The following is a 19739-nucleotide window of genomic DNA, read 5'->3' on the forward strand; positions in this document are numbered from 1 at the left end:
ATATTAATGAAATACAGAAAAAAATAATTAATTTAAAAAGCTGGTTCTTTGAAATTAATACTACTAAGTAAAAACATTGAAATAAATAAAATACAAAATAAAACAAATAGCTACAGATAAGCAGAGATCTTTTGGAAATTAAATCTAGATGAAATAAGTAAGTTCCTAGAAAAGCAGAAAATACCAAAATTGGTACAAGAAGAAAGGAATGTCTTTAAATACATTGAACTGGTGAAATAAAACCTAACTTAATTTTTCAGTAAGTTCAAACTTTAGTAACAATTCCTGTCTTACATTAATTATTCTGAAAAAGAGTGATAGCTCATTTTATGAAGCTTATATAATCTTTATTCCACAACCACAGAAGAACACAAGAAGAGAATAGTATAGTCTTATTTTGCCGGTGATTGTAGATGCAAAAATTCCAAATATTGTATTGGCTAACCAAATTCAATAATATCAAAACATAAAACATTACATTCGAGTACAGTTTACCTCAAGATTCAATATCTGAAAATCCAACCAGGAATTTACCATATGAACAGACTAAAGGAGAAAAAGAACTCAGAGCAATAAACTGCACCTTAATTGATACAGAAAAAGCAGTTGACAAAATTCAACATCTATTTATGATAAAAACTCATAGTAAACTAGAAAGAGAAGTTAATTTTTTTTAACTAGGTGTGGCAAAAGCCTAAAGCAAGCATTCTAGTAGTAGACTTTAGATGCATTATCTTAAAGAGCCAAAAAAAATCAAAGATGCCCATTATCAACTCTATTTTACACATTTATATAAACTATCACTCCAACTGTTTAATGCAGTATTACAGATCCTAGCACAGATTGTAAGAAAAAAAAAGCAAAAAATTTAAAATTGGAAGGCAAGTTGTAAAACTTTCATTATTTGCAAATGATATGATCATTACTTAGAGAAATCAATAGAATCAACAAACTACCAGAACTAAAGACTTCAACAAGTTGCCAAGCATGATTAGCCTCCAAAAATTGATACGATTTCTCTAGATGAGCAGTAAACCACTAAAGATAAAATAAAAAACTATTATGTATCTAGGAATTAATTTTTATAATCTTTTTGTCGAAGTATTAAAGTATATACAGTACACAAATCATAAGTTTACGGCTCGAAGATTTTTCACAATTAGAGCACGCCTGTATAACCAGCACCCTGAAAACCCTGCACGTGCCCCTTCCACTGACCAAGGGCAAACACATCCTGACGTCTAACACTGGATAACTGTCTGGTTTTGAACTTTATATAAATAGATTCACATAGTATGCATATTTTTTTAAAAGATAAAAAAAGGAGAGAAAGAGCGATCCAAAAGGAGATGGATATGATATGTATTTGCAAGACCCTCCCCGCTTTTCCTTCTGGGTACACTGTATTTCTTTTCATTACTATAACCTGTTATTATTGTTACAATAATACCTTTCAAAACAAACAAACAAACAAAAAAAACCTTCTATTAGCTACAATATCAAAACATTTCAAAGAGTCTGAGCTTCAATTCTTTGTCCATCATTTTTATTTTTATTTATTTATTTTTTATTTTTTATTTTTTTAGTGGGTGGCATATTTTACTGAATATCTGTAAAGACAGAGAAGGGGTTTACATTATAGAAACTCAAACATCTGTCCATCATTTTTATAAACTAGAAGTATAATTTCTAGCAATATATGCATTTCAAAATTTCACAAGGAAAAAACAATTTTGAAATCTACATTATTCATTCAATAAAATTTTACTTTCCTCCATTAATTATATTTTCCAAACAATTATCACAAAAATGACAAAAGAACAGAAATAGATTCAATAAAATAAAAGGAACTGACATCACCAGCCCCTTAGCCAAAAGCTGCCTTGGCTATAGACCAAAGAGAATGTCTTGAAATTTCGAAAGGACAGGAAAGTGTATTCTAAATAGTTTAGATATTTACTTGCCCATAAAGAATCAAATCAAGTGATACCTCAAGGTCACCTTAAGGTCTAACATTCTATGTCTGCATCTCAACTCTCCAAAGCTTTGGAATTTTTGAGACAGTAACCAAAAATGGAAATCATAATTCTTGATAGATTACTGGGCTTTCAAAATGAGGACACCGATGTTAAGCTTTCTGGCAGTTCTAGACACTGACCCTAGTGCCCTGGCTATGCTTCAAAATCACCCACAGAGGTTACTGACTGGTTGTTATAAACAGAAGTACCTACTCGCTCCTGACCTACAATTCAGAAGCTCTGGAGATAAGAACTTGGTGCAAGTTCATGTTTTAAGATTTCTCCAGGTGAGTCTATGCATAGCCAGAAATGAAAACCACTAACATAGTTAACAACAGTTAAGATCTCATTTCACGTTTTCACAGATATCCATGATCCAAATTTTATTATATATGCCACAGAACATATGCCCATTTGAAAAATTATTAATCACAATATAAGTTGGTGGATGTAGCACAATCCACTGAAGAACAATGAGCCAGGAGTCAGAAGACCTGTTTCTGACTGCACCTTTGTTACGTCCTGCGAAATACCACACAAGTTAGCTTTCTGAGTATTTTCTTCATTTATAGGAGTGGAAAAACTACACTTGTCCGCCTTCTTCATGAGTAACATTTCCATAAATGAAAGAATACGCAATAAAGCCATTCTAAAATATAAGACACTAAACTTAGTCAGAATCTGCTGATTCCTTGGAGTTATTGCCAAATATAGACAGACTCAAAATGCTGTTTGAAATGAAACCAACCAGCTTTATACAACTAGCTAACTAACAAGCTAACTAGCAAACTCTTGCAGGTGTGAAAAGGCTAAGTAAAACAGTTCTGCCTCTATTATTAAAAACAGAGAATGCTTTCATTTTCTACTTCTTGCCCTTCGACTCTCTCAGACAATCCCTCCCAAGCTAAGTTCTAACCGCATCACCTTCTAAGAAAACATATTCTGAAAGACAAACCTCAGCCACTGTGCTACGAATACGATCCACCACTTGCTCAAAATCCACCAGGCTGAAGAGTGGCTGTTGCTTGAGACGATGCAGCTCTGCAGCAAAAGTGTCCTCCTGGTTTTTCAAAATGGATCCTGCAAAATAGGAAGGCACTGTCACAGGAAGACAGAACAACCAGGACAGACCAGGGTTCCCTGATCCTGGGGGTGTAGCTCCTTCACCTGCTTCTTGGCAAGCACGTCATGGTTGTGCTGACATCTTCGTACATGAACATTACTAGCCACTCACTGTGACCAGGCGTACGTTGTGGTCACACAATGTCAAGTGAGAAGGGCCTTTGAGGAAGGGACACTTTGGGCAAGGAGATTCCTACCTTTTCTAGTCAGGTTGACATTTTGATTCTCAAACATCTGGACAGATTCTCCAACAAACAGGATTTTTTCAGCAACCCTCACTGGAATGTAGGATGGCAGAATCTCCACTCGCAGGGAAAACTGCTTTAGAGATGGTGCCAGCATGTTTTCTTCCTCTATCAGGCGCTGGTCAAGGAAATAATCCATATCAAAGATGATGGATGAAGTAAAGGGAAAACATCTAGTAATTCTAACCTGTGATTTATATTTCCTAGAAGCAGGGACTTTAAATCTGAAGTTACATAATTCTTAAATTACCAGTGTCAGAGATGCATGGTGGAAATAACAATGGTGTTTTTTTTTAACATTAGGATTTTAGTCCTCACGCTGCCTTTACTACTTTATAAGAAATTTTGGGCATTAGATCTGGAACTTTCCTTGTACAATGGACTAATTGGTCTTTATTTTTTTCCAGGTCTACATGTCTATGATTTTACTATCTCGCATATGTGTGTTCTGCCCAGCTCTTTACGTTGAGTCCAAGTCATTCAGCCAAGTGGTTCGCAAAATGTGGCTCCTGGACCAGCAGTATCAGCTTCCTGTGGGAGCTTGTTAGAAATGCAAATTTTCAAGCCCCTCCCCAGATCCACAGAAAATCTGGGCGATGAGGCCCAGCAATTGTGTTTTAACAAGCTCTCCAGGTGATTCTGACATGCACTGAAGTTTGAGAACCACTCACTGGGCTAAGAAGCCTCTTATCCTTAGCTTCTCCCCATTCTCTGAACTGCTTTTGATTTGACCCTTATCTAGCTCCACCCCGGACTAGAAGATCCTGACTTTGATCTCTGCTTTTTGCCCTCTTTGTTGTGGGTTCCAGTGCTAGTATTCCTCGGGACACTATTCCAGACCCTCTACCTCTCGCTCTCCTCCCTCTTCATAGACAATCATACATATTCTTCTGTGGCTGCATTTTCTACTGTAACAAATATTTTAAATCTTTTTATATTACAGGACAGTTATAAAAGTCATGGACCTTCCAGACAAATATGCAAACATATATTGCACAGAACCTCCTGAAGTCCTCCATGGACCCCAGATTAAAAAATTCTATATGCTGATGACTACCAAATCTTTACCTTTAAGCGAAATTGCTCTCGTGAGCTCTGTGCTCAGCCCACTGGACATTTCTTACAAGTACTGCAAACTCAAAAGACCCATTTTCTTTTCCCCAATACCAGCAATACACATTTCTTACCACTACTTGCCTAGCTGCAGAAGGCAGACACTTGATCATCTTTGATTCTTCCCTCTGTACCCATAACCAATCAATCACTAAGGGCTATTTTTTCCTAAGTCTCCTTCAAGCCTCTTTATTCTTTATTCTTCTCCATATTTACTGTTACCGCCCTTGGTTTAAAGGCTATTATTTTTGACCTAAGTATCCCCAACATTCTCCTAACTGACCTACCTGCCGCTAATCTTGATTTTTAAAAAAATGATTCCCCACACTACATCCAGAATGATTTGTCATAAAGTTTGATTATGTTAACATCTTATGTAAAATTCTTCACAGGCCACCAGTTCTTTTCAGGTTCAAGTCCAAATTCTTTCCCACTGTGTATAAGATTTTCATGATCTTACAGCTGCTTAACTCAACAGCTTCATTGATTGCCACTTTTCCCATCCCCTCCACTGTCCCTTATGCTATATTTCCATCTTTACTTGGCCATTTCGATTGAATTACTAATAGTTCCCCAAATGAGCCATGTCCTTGATGGGCTCTGTATTTCACACACATTCTTCTCTCTGCCTAGAATATCTGTTGATCTCTCAACTCTTTGCAATCTAGACACGTACTCCACTGAGAAGCCTTCTCTAGTTATTCTAAGACCATGTTCCGAGAACACCCACACTTACTCTTTCCAGAGCATTTAGTACACTGTAATGTTACTGTTTACTTATAACTTCCACTAAACCATAAGTTTTAAGGATAGGGGATGACTACATTTTATTTGTCTATGTAGTTGTGCACCTGGAACAATGCCCGGAACATAACAGATATTTAATAAATGTTGTAACATGATAAATGAATGGATAGATGGATGAATAAGGACGATATAGGACTTTAGGGATTTTAATTGAAACTCCAAGCTGCATTTAAAAACTTTAGAGTAGCTACAAGACTTATTAACCTTTTAAAAGCATATATTCAGAAACAAGGAAACAAAAAAGAATCTCATAGTTCTCTATTTTGTAGCCTCACATTAAGTTAGGTATTAGGTTTAAGTTAAGTAGTAAGCTAAGATAAAGCCAAGTGTTTATATCTAAAGAATTTACGGAAGGTTCCCAGGCTATGATGAACTTGGAGGGGCTTGGAAGGATCACTAAAAGGTCATTTAGCTGTAGTTCTGTGTGACCCCTGGCAGAAATATGCTAGGCTTCTTGCCATGCTCTCTCACCAAGTCCTGAAGTTCTCTCAATTGTTTTCCTGTCAGTCCCCCAATGCCCAGATCCTCCTCATCCTCTTCTGGCTGGGCACTGACATTACCAGAAGATGGGCCCTGTTTGATAAAGAACTCTTCATGCTGATCCAAGAGAAGTCCATGTAGCATCCAGGCTGAGAGTTGCTTATACATGACCCCATGACACACGGCCAGGATTCTGAGTTGGGAGAAAAGCAAGAGCCTTAGAAGTTCACTTAAAGAACATTAACTCCCATAACGGAACAGAGGGCATGCTTTAAACTGCTACAGGATCAACAGAGTCCTGAGAGTTTGATGAGTCAGAAGGGAAATGACCAATTAAGCTAAAAATAATTGTGCTATTTTAATTTAAATGTTTGTGAGTGGACTGATTCAATTCCAAACTTGTAGCTTATGTATTAAAGTTTGAAATGTTCAGCGAATATTCTGATAGTCTAGGAGAAGCACATTTTCTTTCCTCCTTTCGTATAAATTAAGTTTCAAAACTGATGATTCCTGTTAATTAAATGGACTTACAGGAGTCTCTTTTTGGCTAACACAGTATTAAATTAGTTTTATTTTTGTTGAAATTACATAGGGAGAATAGATTCAATATACTTGAAAAAATATTATCCAACAAAATGCAGAAACTAAAACAAAATACGGAAAGATTGCTGGAGAATGGGATATTCACATGGTCTCAAAGGTTCACTCCCAAATAATATTAATTACAAAGGGAAAAATGTCCCTCTAAAATGGAGAGATCAACCAAAAACTTTACAATCAGTAATGGGACAAACTTACTTTCCGTGCTTTCCAATATGATGCAACAGGAAATATGACCTATGTAGTATTCTTGCCAAAAATGTTTAACCCAAATCTAATCATGAGGAAATAATTAGAAAAATCCAGATTGCAGAACATTCTACAAGACAACTAGTCAGAACTCCTAAAATGTCGATGTCATCAAGGATTTAAAAAAAAGGCAAGGAAGAGAACTGTTCCAAATTAAAGGAGATTAAAAAGACATGAACAACCAAATGAAACATGTGAACACTGAGTGAATCCTGTATTGCAAAAAAAACCAAAAAACAAACAAACAAATAAAAAACAAAAAACAACTCAGCTATAAAGAACTTCTGGAAGACAACTGAGGAAATTCAGATAATTTTGGATAACATATTGTTGAATTAATGTTAACTTTCTTGGGTGTGGTTTGGTATTGAAGTTATAAAAGAGAATGCCCTTTTTCTAAAAGGATACAAGCTGAAGTATTTAGGGGTTAAGTGTTATGATATCTGCGACTACTTTCAAATCAGCAAAAAATTGTGGTATGCATACATGTACATTTATATATTTACATACATATATCACACAGTTTATATAAAGGGAGAAAGAAAAAGTAAATCAAATGTGGCAAAATGTTAACTGGTGAAACTAAAGGATATACAGGTGTTTATTGTACAGTTCATTCAATATTCTTCTAGATTTGATATTTTTCAAAATAACTTAGAAAAAGAAACTAATTGCTAATTAAACTAATATTAAACTAATATGCTAATTGAGTGGAATCACACTTAAAAAGAAATCATATGGGAAGCCATTTACATTTTGCATATCTGAGTATTTGGTCTGTAAAATTTGGTCCCTGCAAATATATAATAATCATGTATACATCATATTATCTACACAAGGTTTCATATTCTACGCATAAAACTACATATATATTTATACAGAGAGAAACTATAGAGGATAAACATCAAAGTTAAGCTGAGTATCTCAAGAGGCTGAGATTACAGGTGATTTCTATTTCTTTGCATGTCTGTATTTTCTGTAATCAAAACGCATGTCTTTAATTAGAAAAAAAAGGCACAGTAATAGAGAATTAAGTCCCTAAAGCACATTCTGGAAAGTTTCCTACTCTTTTGAGAGCTTACTTGTGCAGTGGTTCAATTGGAGATTGTTAAGAGTTTTGAGGGGGACTCAGAGATCACCGTTTCTAATTTTGCAGTTAATGCCACACCCTCCTTTTGAAAAATAAGGAGGAAGAGGGAAATAGGAAGATCAAACGAGTAGCCTTTGCTCAAAGTCCACATATATATAATATAGTTATAATCATAAGACTCGTATAATTTTGTACCGTTTTCTCAACATTATAAAAAATATTTTTTACATATTACAGTATTTATAGTTTTAATGGTTTCATAGTCTATCAAGTGAATATACCTTTACTTAGCTTTCTTCCGCTGCTGGTAATTTTCTAATTTGCTGATATAGTAGACGACATTGCAATGAATAATGTTTGTATATATGGTTATTTTCTTCTTTGGAACAATTTTTTTAGGGTAAAATTTCTAAGAGTTGCATTATGGGATTGTAAAGAATATACATTTTTAAGGACCTTGATGTGAAAATACCAGCTACTCAAAATACACAAGTTCAGACGTAGCTAAGCTTTATCTGGCTCATGTAATGGAAATTCTCCAAGGATGACCAGATCCAACAATTAAAAAGGATTGCCTCAAGGGTATCTAGGCAACTAGATCCTAGCTTTGATACTCAATACTTCATAGCCCTCTTTTTGCAGTTTCTAAGCCTTCATAAGGGTTACATGCGCTCCCTGCGCATCAGTCTTTTCTACCCTTGTCATAACTTTCCCAAAGAAAACCTGAGACGACCTGAAAATAAAAAATGTGCAAAGTCAAGTCACTTGACCACCCCACTCCAACCCTCAACACCCAATTAAGCCATGACTTACTTTTCTAGTGCACTTCGAACAGGAGGCAAACCTCCACAGCTGTGTTTGTATACCGTTTCCAGGATTTGGCAACCATGAATCTGTGGAAAATACAGCCTTTTCAAACTGGATTCTGTTTTAATAGTTTATGTAGCACAAATTCATATTCAATATTCAATCCAAAGGGCACAATCCAGCAGAGAGTAGGGATAAACTTTCTCATCAGATCTATGTATAATTCCAATTCAGACTCCAATTCCAATGTGTGTGGGGTTTTTCCCACACCACCAAGTAATTTTCCGACACCAAAGGCTGCAGTGTCCTACAGCTCTATTTAAGTGTGACATTATCTACCCAGAGATAGCATCAGATTCCACAAGTTAAGAGCTCAGACTCACAAGACTGCACACCCATACACACTTCAGATGCCAATCATAAGCTCAGGTTGTTATCTCTGCTTCTGACCAACTAGCTACAAGACAGAGGTTTCCATGACCCCCTCCTTGGGTTCAATTAATTTGCTGAAGCGGCTCCCAGAGCTCAGGAAAACAGGTTGCTCACCAGATTACTGGTTTTTTGTTTGTTTGTTTGTTTTGTTTTTTACAAAGACTATCAAAGGATACAAATCAATAGCCAGGTAAAGATACAGAGGGCAAGGTCCCAAACAAAGGAGTTTCTGTCTCCACGGAGTTTGGCCCTGCATGGTCACACGGGAAAGCGTTATGGCTCATTAACCCAGAAGCTCTCTGAACCCTGTCCTTTTGGGTTTTTATGGAGGCTTCATTGCATAGCCATGACTAATTAAATCATTGGCCACTGGTGAAGGAACTCAATCTCCAGCCTTACTCCCTTCCCTGGAGGTGGGGGGGGTGGTGGTGGTGGGTGGGACTCAAAGTTCCAACCCTCCAATTACATGGTTGGTTCCCCTGGCAACCAACCCCCATCCTTAGGTACTTGCCAAAAGTCACCTCATTAACAACAATTCAGGTGTAGCTGATAGGGGTTTGTTATGAATATCAAGACAACTTCATCACTCTTATCACTAAGGAAATTCCAAGGGTTTTAGGAGCTCTGTGCTAGAGACAATATGAAGACAAAATATATATATTTCTTATTATAAATCATAATATCACAGCAGGTGTTCTCAAAGTATGAATTCTATAGCCTCTTTCCCCCTCTACACCCAAAACCACCTCCAGCAGCATCAGCATCACCTGGGAAGTTATAAGAACTATAAATTCTTGGGCCCCACTCCAGACCTACTGAATCAGAATCTCTGCGGTAGGGCCCAGCAACCTGGTTTTAATAATCTGCTCCAGGTGATTCTAATGTACAATGAAGTTTGAGAGCTACTGTACTAGAGAAAACAGAAACATTTAGAATTGAAATCCCAAGCAAAGAGATAAAGAAAGCTCTTTATTTCAGATTAAGGCCTAATTCAGACTACTCATAAGGTATACATTTTTCCAAAAATCTGCTTCCTCTTGCTATGTCCTCTGGCTCTCTCTTTTTTGAAAATTGCTTTATTGAGATATAATTTACATACCATAAAATTTACCCATTTAAAATATACTGTTCGACAATTTTTAGTAAAGTTAAAGCAGTGTACAAACATCACCAGCAATTCCTTTTCATCATTCTAAAAGGATCCCTTGTAAAAAAAAATAAAAAATAAAAAAATAAAAGGATCCCTTGTGCCTGTTTGCAATCATCCCCATCTCACTCCCAGCCCATGTTCTTGACCACGTCAGTTTTTTACTCTGTAGAGTCATGGCACACTAGCTTCTCTACCACCTCCCTGGCAAAAAGGAAAATGTGCCCATTTTCAGTCCCTCTATTCATTTTCCGCTCTCCTTGCTGTGGCCAATGGAAGCTGAAAGTCAACTGAGAGGTGCCACTAGGCTTGGAATCCTTACACTAAGTCCACTTACCAAGAAGGTTCCCTCCAATTTTGGGAGACAGACTAGTAGAATGTTGAAGAGCATAGTCTTTCAAGGCAGAGAGACCTGGGTGTATATGCCAACTCTACCATTTACTACCATCTGTGTGACCCTAGGTACTTTCTTAACCTATTTGACCCCTTAGAGGATTGCATGTGATAATGTATGTGAAGCAATTTGCACAGTGCCTGATATACAGCAAGTGTACAATAAAAGGTCACTGTTATTTGATGAGGGCAATCAGCTTTGAAGAGCCAAAGAGCATCTCCCCTGATGGCTTTGCTGGCACAGAATGAACACAGCAGAGCATAAGTTTCTGTACTTATACAGCAAAAAAATGAAGTAGCAAGCTAGCAAATTAACTGGTTAACTAGATATAATCATCAAGGTGAATACTCCTAATTAGTTAAGGCACAAATACAACAGCTTAAAAACATGGAGCCAAACATGTTTGTTTTGGTCCAATTAAGGACCACTGGGTAGATTCTTCTTCTAATGTGAAATCTCTTCTAATGTGAAAGCATTTATTCCTCTGAGTTATTAAATGCCCAGAAAAGACATTCCCCTGACATTGAGAACTCTAACTTTTCAATTTGTGATAAGAATAGGAATATTTAACTAATAAAATAAACATCTGGGTTTTGCCCAATGGTCTAATTCTCAGAAAACTGCCAGCACCCTAACCATAAGCCTAATACTGTCTTTCTAAGGAATAACTTTCAGCTTCTCCTCAAGATCCATATCCAACAGTTCTAAATCCTTAGCGCAAAAAGCTCTCACCCCCAAATATCCATAGCATTTTTCTCTTACCCAGCAGCATTCCTGGGTACATCTATTAACATTTTCCCCATCTTCTAGACCAGGAGGTGCTTAAGGGCAGGGTTATAATTTATTTTTGCATTCATGACAGCATGATACCCAAACAGATATTGTTGAATGAATTAACAAATAAAAACTACTAAAAACAAGGGTCTTCAAAAAAGAATGTAAGGGAAAATTAAGACTATTTCCATGGTGCTAGGAAAGAGCAAAGAAAACATGAAACTTCTCACCTTTTGACTTTTAATTTGTTCTACTACAACCATCACAGAGGGAAAAAGGAGCTGGAACTGCAAAGCAGAGAATAATTAGGAGAGTCTATAATTAAATACAATGAAAAACATTACTTCAGGAAATGCTTTTGTTTCTAAATAGTTTCACTTAACATAGAGCATTAACATCAGACATTAAGTTTTAACTAAGTTTGGAGCTTTTCAAACAGTTCTGATGATCTTAAAATATAAAATGCTGGGCCTGAATTCAGAAGAAAAAAGTTTTCCAAAAAATGCTATAAGTTAGGTTACTCTAACAATATCAACAGATTCCATGGCATTTTGTTATTTGGGCAGCATACCTGATCTAAGGAGTAATTGACATGTGATATGGAGAGATGGGGGTCGGCCAGGAACTGCAACAAAAAACATTGTGATTAGGGCTCCACACATAATTTCTCAAATCCATTTGATCTATGAAAACTAGAAGGGAATCTGAGAATGGGCTTAGTGTTAGTTTTAGGCGATTGAGAACTGAAGATTTATAGAAGATTAATTCTGATTTTTAGGTGATAACAATACCAAAGCTAGGGCTTTTATATATTCCCTTAGGTACCTTTGCCATGATCTGCACGCCACTTTGATCATGGCTTGGGCAATCACAGCATGTACACCGTACCCTCCAGCCACACAGAAAATAGCTCTCTTAACCACCAGATCATATCAAAGGGCATTTCAAATTGAAAAACATGCCCTAATCTGCTGTCCCAGAAACGGTGTTCCCATATCTCCTCTCACCTCTTGTTCCAAATCAAGCAGTGCTTGGCGATAAGGTTGCAAAACGGAGTCCAGACCTGTGCAGAAGGCCCTTAGGTAGATTCCATGTAACCCACCTTGGCCCTGCTGAGATGGATGGTGATCCTGAAATCAAACAAAGAGAAGTCAGCTTCTCAGCTGAGACCCTGAAACCTGAGGAAGACATCCCTTATTAGTGGTATTGTTTTTGCTTCAATAATTCCATCTCAAAGCAGTACTTCAGTGAGAAGAAAAAACAACCGAAGAGATGGATTTTGAGTTCTTGTCTTTTAAAATGTGATATTTTAATTTTTCGAGCGGCCCAGATGTTACAAGCAGTTACTACTACTACATACTGTCAGTGGAGTTTTTTCTACAACTTGATTTTATAACTTCCAGTTTAAATCCTTTTGGTGGCTTCTCACTGCCCCCAGAATAATACCTAAACTCCCCCACATGGCAAATTCTGGTCCTTACTCTCTCTTCAAATTTATCTTTCACTGTTTCCAATTTCACATCCTCATTTCCAAACTACCTGCAGTTCACCAAATGTGCCTTGCTTCCATTTCTCACCCCCATGAATTTGGATGTGTTCTGCTTATAACTGTGCACTCACCTTTGTGACAAATACCTACTCTTCCTGCAGGACTCAACTCAATCATCTCTTCTCTGCAAAGTCCTTCCTAACTCTCCCTAGGGAATTAATAGTTTCTCCCTTGTTGCTTTCATAGCATCTCTAGTACTGAAATTGTACTTTTGTTTATATGTCCCCTTCAAGAGCTTCATGAAGCAAGGGCCCACATTTTATTCACCTTTGTATTTCAGCTCTTCACACAGTTCATGGAACAGAGGGTAAATATTTACTGAATAAATAAAATGACCTCCATCCTCATTCTAATATCTCTTCCCCTGCCAGGCCTGGCAATTCATCTCAACATGAATCTGATAGTCAACATGGGGAGTTAGACGACTCTCACCAAGAGGCTATTTATAAATATGGTTGTCTTTCAGGAAACCTAAAATCTTTTTATAAGGACTTCTTCTGTAGTTTTATATGGGGAATTATGGTTAACAATTAACTAGAGGCCATGATGACTAGCTTCTCTGGCTATGTACTGATTTGGGTGATCAGGCTCTGGTAGCAGTAGATACAACAGCAGAATTCAGCAACAAATGTGGTAGGAAACTTGGGCTCAAGAGCTATAAGGCACAGGGTAGCCAGGGGATGCTGCAAAGGATACTAGTAGTTCCTGGAGATGAATGTTGACAGCTATAATAAGAATAGCATGGGCACAGGGTGAAGTAGATCAGATCAACTTACAATCAGTCAATTTTGTTTTGATCTTTTGTTGCTCTAGAGAAATGAATGTCTTCATTTATCACAAAATGAAAGAGAAAATGAGTATGCTTTTTACTTTTCCAATAAAGAGTTACTACAGATATCTTTAGATTTTGGGAAAGTAGGAATTCACATATTACATAAGATGAAACCCACACAGTCACACGAATATAGAGCAGATTTTTTTAAGTATTATATACAAAAAATTAAAATTAGAGGCCTTTCCACCTATATCAATATATATACAGATTATAAGTGTGGTAATTAAATGTGCCCTCATTAATGTGATTTCTTGGCAAACTGACACTGATTATATTTTAAACTCATGTTTAGCTTATGTATTTTCTCTGTAATAACATCAGTTTGAGTGAACCAGAATCCATCCCAGAGATTAAAATATGAGGCATTATCCTTTAACTCCTTTGCTTCACAGATTACCACCAAAGGCCTGACAACCAATTTATGAAAAAGGGGCCAGAGGGTATTGGTTGCATTATTTCAGAAAAGCATCCTTCTTCTTCCTTTCTAGAAGTCCCCGTCTTTCTCTTCAACCAGAATCATTCTTTCAAATGGGAAACAGTCATCACTGAATTAGTCACACAATTTGGCAGTCTTTTTACTTATCAGTGACAGAACTGCAGACTGTTAAAGAGAACTTTAAAACTTCTCTTTAAAAAACTTTGAGCGCTTACTATGTACCAGGCATTTGGCATAAATTACCTTGTTTACTCCTCACAACCCTATGAGAAAAGTATGGACACTGAGCCTTAGTTACTGAGCATTTGGTTACTGTTGAGCAGTCTATCGCCAGTGAGTGATGGAGCGGGACACAAATCCTTGACCTCTACACTATACTGACTTCCAATTAATTCACAGTATGGATAATATTTATAAAATGCTTACAATGTTACAAGTACCTTCTCTGGTTTAACTCTTTTATTTACAAATTTAAAAAATGAAGCCCAAAGATTTTAGTTGCTTGCCTCAATGTGACTAAAGTAGTGAGAAGCAGAGTGGCAAAGGAATTTGAAATAATGCTTTATGATTTTACCTCTGGAATTGGAACTCTGGCCCAGCTCGAACTAACTTAATTCAGTTCTCCTAAAACTCAGGCAAAGTGTATTTTTTCTTATACCAATCTGCCGTAATTAGTCTCTGTGTATATTTTCCCTGGCCTTCACTTGAATAATTCGTGATGAGAAATTCATAACTTCTTGCAATTTATTTCACATGAATTACCAGTAGATTCACTGAAAGCCTTACATACCTCAAACCCTCTGGAGATGTACATTCCCTGAGAACAGGAACCTACCTGTTGCTGCACATGGCCTGTGTACTGTTCAATGAACTCAGTGAAGCGAATATAGTCTGTGCCAAGTCGGCAGAGTCGATTCAGGACACTGGTTTCACTGGGATGGAGAAATGGGAAGTCCTGTGACACCTGCAGAAGAGGAACCAGGCTAAAAACACTAATGCCTGTGATTCACTGAGTGCCTGTCTTTGAGGTGCTTCAGGTGTGTTACGCTATTTATCATTTCCTTTCTCAAGATGCCTATTCAAGATTGGTAAATTATGGATAACAAAACTATTTCCAAACCATTACAAAGGTATGTTCCCCAACCCCAACCTAATTAACTCGTCATTGAAATAGGTGTTAACACATGGTAAAGAATTCAAACAATACAAAATGGAGTACGATAAAAATAAGTCAGCCTCCCCAGAGGCAGCTACTATTACCTGTTTCTTATACAATATTTCAGGAATAGTGTATAAGGACATGGGGGTTTGACCTGGTTGCAAAAAAGTCTCTTTAGCAGACTCCAGGGGTTTCTCAGACATATTCTTAGGATTTACAAATTCTCTATGAAATTTTAAATTGTTTTCAATAAAAATGTAAAATAAATATAGCATACTATAATCTGTAAAAGCACCTTATAACTGGACATATACATTTAGTATCCATATTTTCATTTGTACTTTTAATTTAAATGATGGCCAAATGATAACCTAGTATGCTATATAAAGGTTTCACAGCAGTTTAACTAGAAAAAAGTAGTGGGAGAATGCATTCATTCAACAAACTTAAAAAAATTTGGCAAAATAGACATAAAAATTACCATGTTAGTCATTTTTAAGTGTACAGTTCTTGGCATTAAGTACATGCACATTGTTGTGCAACCATCACCACCATCCATCTCCAGAACACTTTCATCTTCCCAAAATGAAACTCTATACCCATTCTGACTCCCTGTTCTCCCTCCCCCAGCCCCTGGCAACCACCCTTCTATTTCCTGTCTCTATGAATTTGACTATAAATCCCTCAAATAAGTGAAATCATACAATATTTGTCCTTTGAGACTGCCTTATTTCAGTTATGATAGTGTCTCCAAGATTCATCCATGTTGCAGCACGTGTTAGAATTTCCTTTTTAAGACTGAAAGATATTTTATTATAGGTATAGACCACATTTTGTTTATCCATTCATCTGTCCATGGACACTTGAGTTGCTTCTAACTTCTGGCTATTTATAATGCTGTTATGAACATGGGTGTACAAATAACTGTTCAAATCCCTGTTTTTACTTCTTTTGGTTATATTTCCAGATATTGCTAGATCATTTGGTAAGTCTACGTTGAATTTTTTTGAGGAGTCACCATACCATTTCCCACAGGGCTGCACCATTTTACATTCCCACCAGCAAAGCAGAAGCGTTCTAATTTCTCTACAACCCTCACCAGTAGTTATTATTTTCTGTTTTTTTAAATATAGCCATCCTAAAGGATAGGAAGTGATATTTCATTGTGCTTTTGATTTGCATTTTCCTAATGATTAGTGATAGTGATCACCTTTTCATTTGTTTATTGGCCATAGTATAGCTTCTTTGAAGAATCAACCAAATTTTAACGAACATCTACTTACCCCAGGCTCTGTGCTAACATTCTGAAATTAAATAGTGAACAAAATTAGATGTGGCTACTACCCCCCAAAGAACTTAGCATATTACATATTCATATTGTGAGTATTGTATTTTGTGGATGTCATCTTTATATCATAGTAAATGTGGTAATAGGCAAAGAAGAATTTTTCTGTTACCGAGTTCACAATAATTTGATTGGAAATCCACTTAATGTAGATTTTAATGACAAAATGCTAACCAAATCTCATGTTAATAACTTAGAGGCAACATGATGTCATGCCAGATGGGGCTGAATCCCTGAGTTGTCTCTCACTTGCTTGAAATCTTAGGCAAATTTCAATACCTCTCTGTGCTTCAATTTTTATACCTATAAAGTAGAGATAATAATTGTGAGGGTTAAATAAGTTAAAACATGTAAATCACATGTGCCAAGCACATAAAAAGTACTCAATACATGTAAGCATTTTTTTTTTTATTACGACAGCTCTATCCAGTTATCAAGTGATACTCCCATTAAAACTTGCATTTTGAGCAGTGCTTGTTGGCACAGTTTTAGAAAAGCTGAAGGTCTAGTTATTCTAAAACAACAAATGATACCTTAAAGTTATTGATGGCATTTGGTACAATCTATTTATATGAACAAGCATTCTCTACATTAGTTACTGAAGTCAAAAGAGAAAATACAGAGTCAGATATGTAGCAAAGTCATTCTATTAAACTCAATACTGGTGATTTAGTTTCAGCAAAACAACAGTATATGTCACATTATATCAGTGGTTCTCAATTTTGCCCCCCCAACGGACATTTAGTAATGGCTAGAGATATTTTTGTTTACCACAACTCAGGGGGTATTACTTAGGCTTCTAGTTAGCAGAGCCAGGGATGCTGGTAAACATACTAGAATGCACAGGATAACTTCCCACAACAAAGAACTATTCAATCTAAAATGTCAATAGTGCCGATGTTAATTCAAATTTGTCATTTCAGTAGTTTTGTTTATTTTGTAAAAAAAAATCTGGTTCTGTAGTTATTTAAGAGAGTAATATACTTGAATTTATACTTAGCTTAATGTGTATACATATTCAATATTACAATGAAAGGATTTTTATTAATGGTAGGCAATCATGACAAATTTCTCCTTTATTCAAATGTGAAAAACACTGATCTGCAGAACATATGCAATATTTGCTGGTTTTGGTGGCCTTTTCTTGCACAAATATCTAAACACCTACTTTGTGGCAGAAATTGTGCCAGATGCTTCTGGTACATCTATGAAGATCACCGTAGTCTTTGCCCCCACAGGCAATATATATGTGAGAGAAAGACTAGAAACAGGCAACTACAATAAATAATATGAATTGCGGTAAGTCTTATAAGAGAAACAATTTGCTGTGAAAGAGCATAATTGCATAAGGGGAGGATGCGTAAGAGATGCTCAGAGAAAGTTGTTCTGAGGAGGTGACTTTAAAGCTGAGATCTTGAGGAAAATATCTCATTGAGACTTTTTTATAAGACAGAAAGGCAGCCATCTTTCCTATACCGTTATGTCTTTGTACTTCAGATTGTAAAGCATCCACAAATTCTTCCTGAACAATTTCCTCCTATATGCCTGACATTGTGCTAGTTTTACAAGGGAAAAGAATAACAAGAGGAACTGTTGAATGTATAGGTTTTATTGACTAAAATATAATTTTTCTGCTCTTCCCCAGTCTCTACTGCCAATTCTCACAGAAATAGTCATGACTTTGTCATCACACAGAGTTAGATACAAATCTTGCCATTACCAGAACTAGTAGCCACTATAAGCTTCAGTTTGCTCATCTGTAAACTGGGGCTAACAATACCTAGTTACTAATTTACTGAGAGGATTAGATAATATAACTTTCAGAAGGATTAGTAGAAAAGACTAGTTCAGATACTGGAGCCAAACAGACCTGGGTTCAAGATCAAGCTTGCCAATTACCAACTATGTGACACAGGCAGTTAACCTGTAATATGAAGACAGGTGATTATAAAGATAAATGAAATAATGCATATAGTTTGTAGCCTCTCCTCTTCATATATTCCCGATTACACGAAGGCCCCCTTCTAAATTCTCATGGTGCAAAAATTTCCTGAGAAAGGAGTCATGAAACACACTTATTCATTTTTTCATTCAACAAAATTGGCTTAACCCTTATTGTGCGTTAAGCACTATGTAGTTGGTCTACCTTTCAAAACTCAATTCAAAAGAGTGCAAAGGTGGAGTACGGCCATGCCACCCTGAACACACTGGATCGCGTCTGATTTCAGAAGCTAAGCAGGGTAGGGCCTGCTTAGTACTTGGATGGGAGACCACCTAGGAAGATCAGATGCTGTAGGCAATAAAAAAATAAATAAATAAAATAAAATAAATAAAAGAGTGCAAGGGTGAACATAAGAGAAAGTGCTTCTCTCACTGTTATATCTAGTTTTCCAGCAACTCTCACTCAAACGCCTCAACTTCAGGTGTGGTCCCAGGTGTGGTCCAGGTCTCCCGCTCCCTCCCCGAAGGCAGGGTCATCCCTCCGTTTCCTAGCCTAGGCCCAGCCCTCTCAAGGTGTCGACGTCACCCGTAGACCCCTCGGGGCACTGCCCTCTAGTTACCTGCCCAGGAACACGCCCCGCGCCCCCACAAGCTCCGCCTCCTCAGTCTAAGACTCCTCCCCCATGCACTGGCTCAGGTCTACCCACTCAGCTCTCTTTAGTTCCCGCGCTCTTAGCCGGGCGGTACCTGAAGGCCGCTCCGCTTGTTCCAGGTGAAAATGGACCCTGGGTACCCGCTCAGAGCCAAGAGCAATTCGTGGATCATTCCCACGGCGGACCACGAGTCTTTATATACGTCGCTCCCTCCTCCAGCGGCCCTCCAGGCTACCGCAAAGTCGAATGCCCCCTTCTTGACACGCGCACAGGCCCCTGGGACTGACAGTTCCTCTTGAATCTACCCGCCGAGACAACTGCTGCTGCAGGAGCTGACGGAAAACGGGGAATGTGAGCGCCGTGTGCCCGGAAGCGCGGTACGCGATCGGCTGACTCTAGCCCCGGCTCCGCTGGAGAGTCTAGGTAGCTGCTTTTGCGCATGCGCCCTGAGCGCCAGAGTCACCCGCTCGGACTTCCGGTTTGGGAGCTGGACTAGGAGGCTGGCTGGAGAGCCGGGCCTAGGGTCCACCCTGGGTGGGTGAA

General features: G+C 37.5%; 1 protein-coding gene and 1 pseudogene across 6 annotated transcripts in view; one reads left to right on the forward strand and one right to left on the reverse strand.

Annotated features, from left to right (window-relative positions):
• TUBGCP4 (tubulin gamma complex component 4) overlaps positions 1–19739 on the reverse strand; it is a 65824-nt gene that overhangs the window by 14481 nt on the left and 31604 nt on the right. For 2 of the 6 annotated variants that reach the window (XM_039888346.1, XM_039888347.1), the window contains exons 1-9: positions 19291–19574; positions 14934–15062; positions 12286–12408; positions 11850–11903; positions 11509–11565; positions 8538–8617; positions 5777–5978; positions 3338–3503; positions 2974–3098 (exon numbers count right to left, since the gene is read on the reverse strand). In XM_039888346.1, the coding sequence (XP_039744280.1) occupies positions 2974–3098; positions 3338–3503; positions 5777–5978; positions 8538–8617; positions 11509–11565; positions 11850–11903; positions 12286–12408; positions 14934–15062; positions 19291–19368 (1014 nt within the window). In that variant the 5' untranslated portion in view covers positions 19369–19574. Of the gene's footprint in view, positions 1–2973; positions 3099–3337; positions 3504–5776; positions 5979–8537; positions 8618–11508; positions 11566–11849; positions 11904–12285; positions 12409–14933; positions 15063–16540; positions 16562–19290; positions 19575–19739 lie in introns of those variants that run through there. The other 4 variants (XM_039888345.1, XM_039888343.1, XM_039888344.1 and 1 more) reach the window with 3 other exon arrangements.
• On the forward strand, positions 18783–18901 carry LOC120623194 (uncharacterized; annotated as a pseudogene).

Source organism: Pteropus medius, unplaced genomic scaffold (genome assembly GCF_902729225.1).
Source record: "Pteropus medius unplaced genomic scaffold, Ma_sr-lr_union100, whole genome shotgun sequence".
Lineage (NCBI taxonomy): Eukaryota > Metazoa > Chordata > Mammalia > Chiroptera > Pteropodidae > Pteropus > Pteropus medius.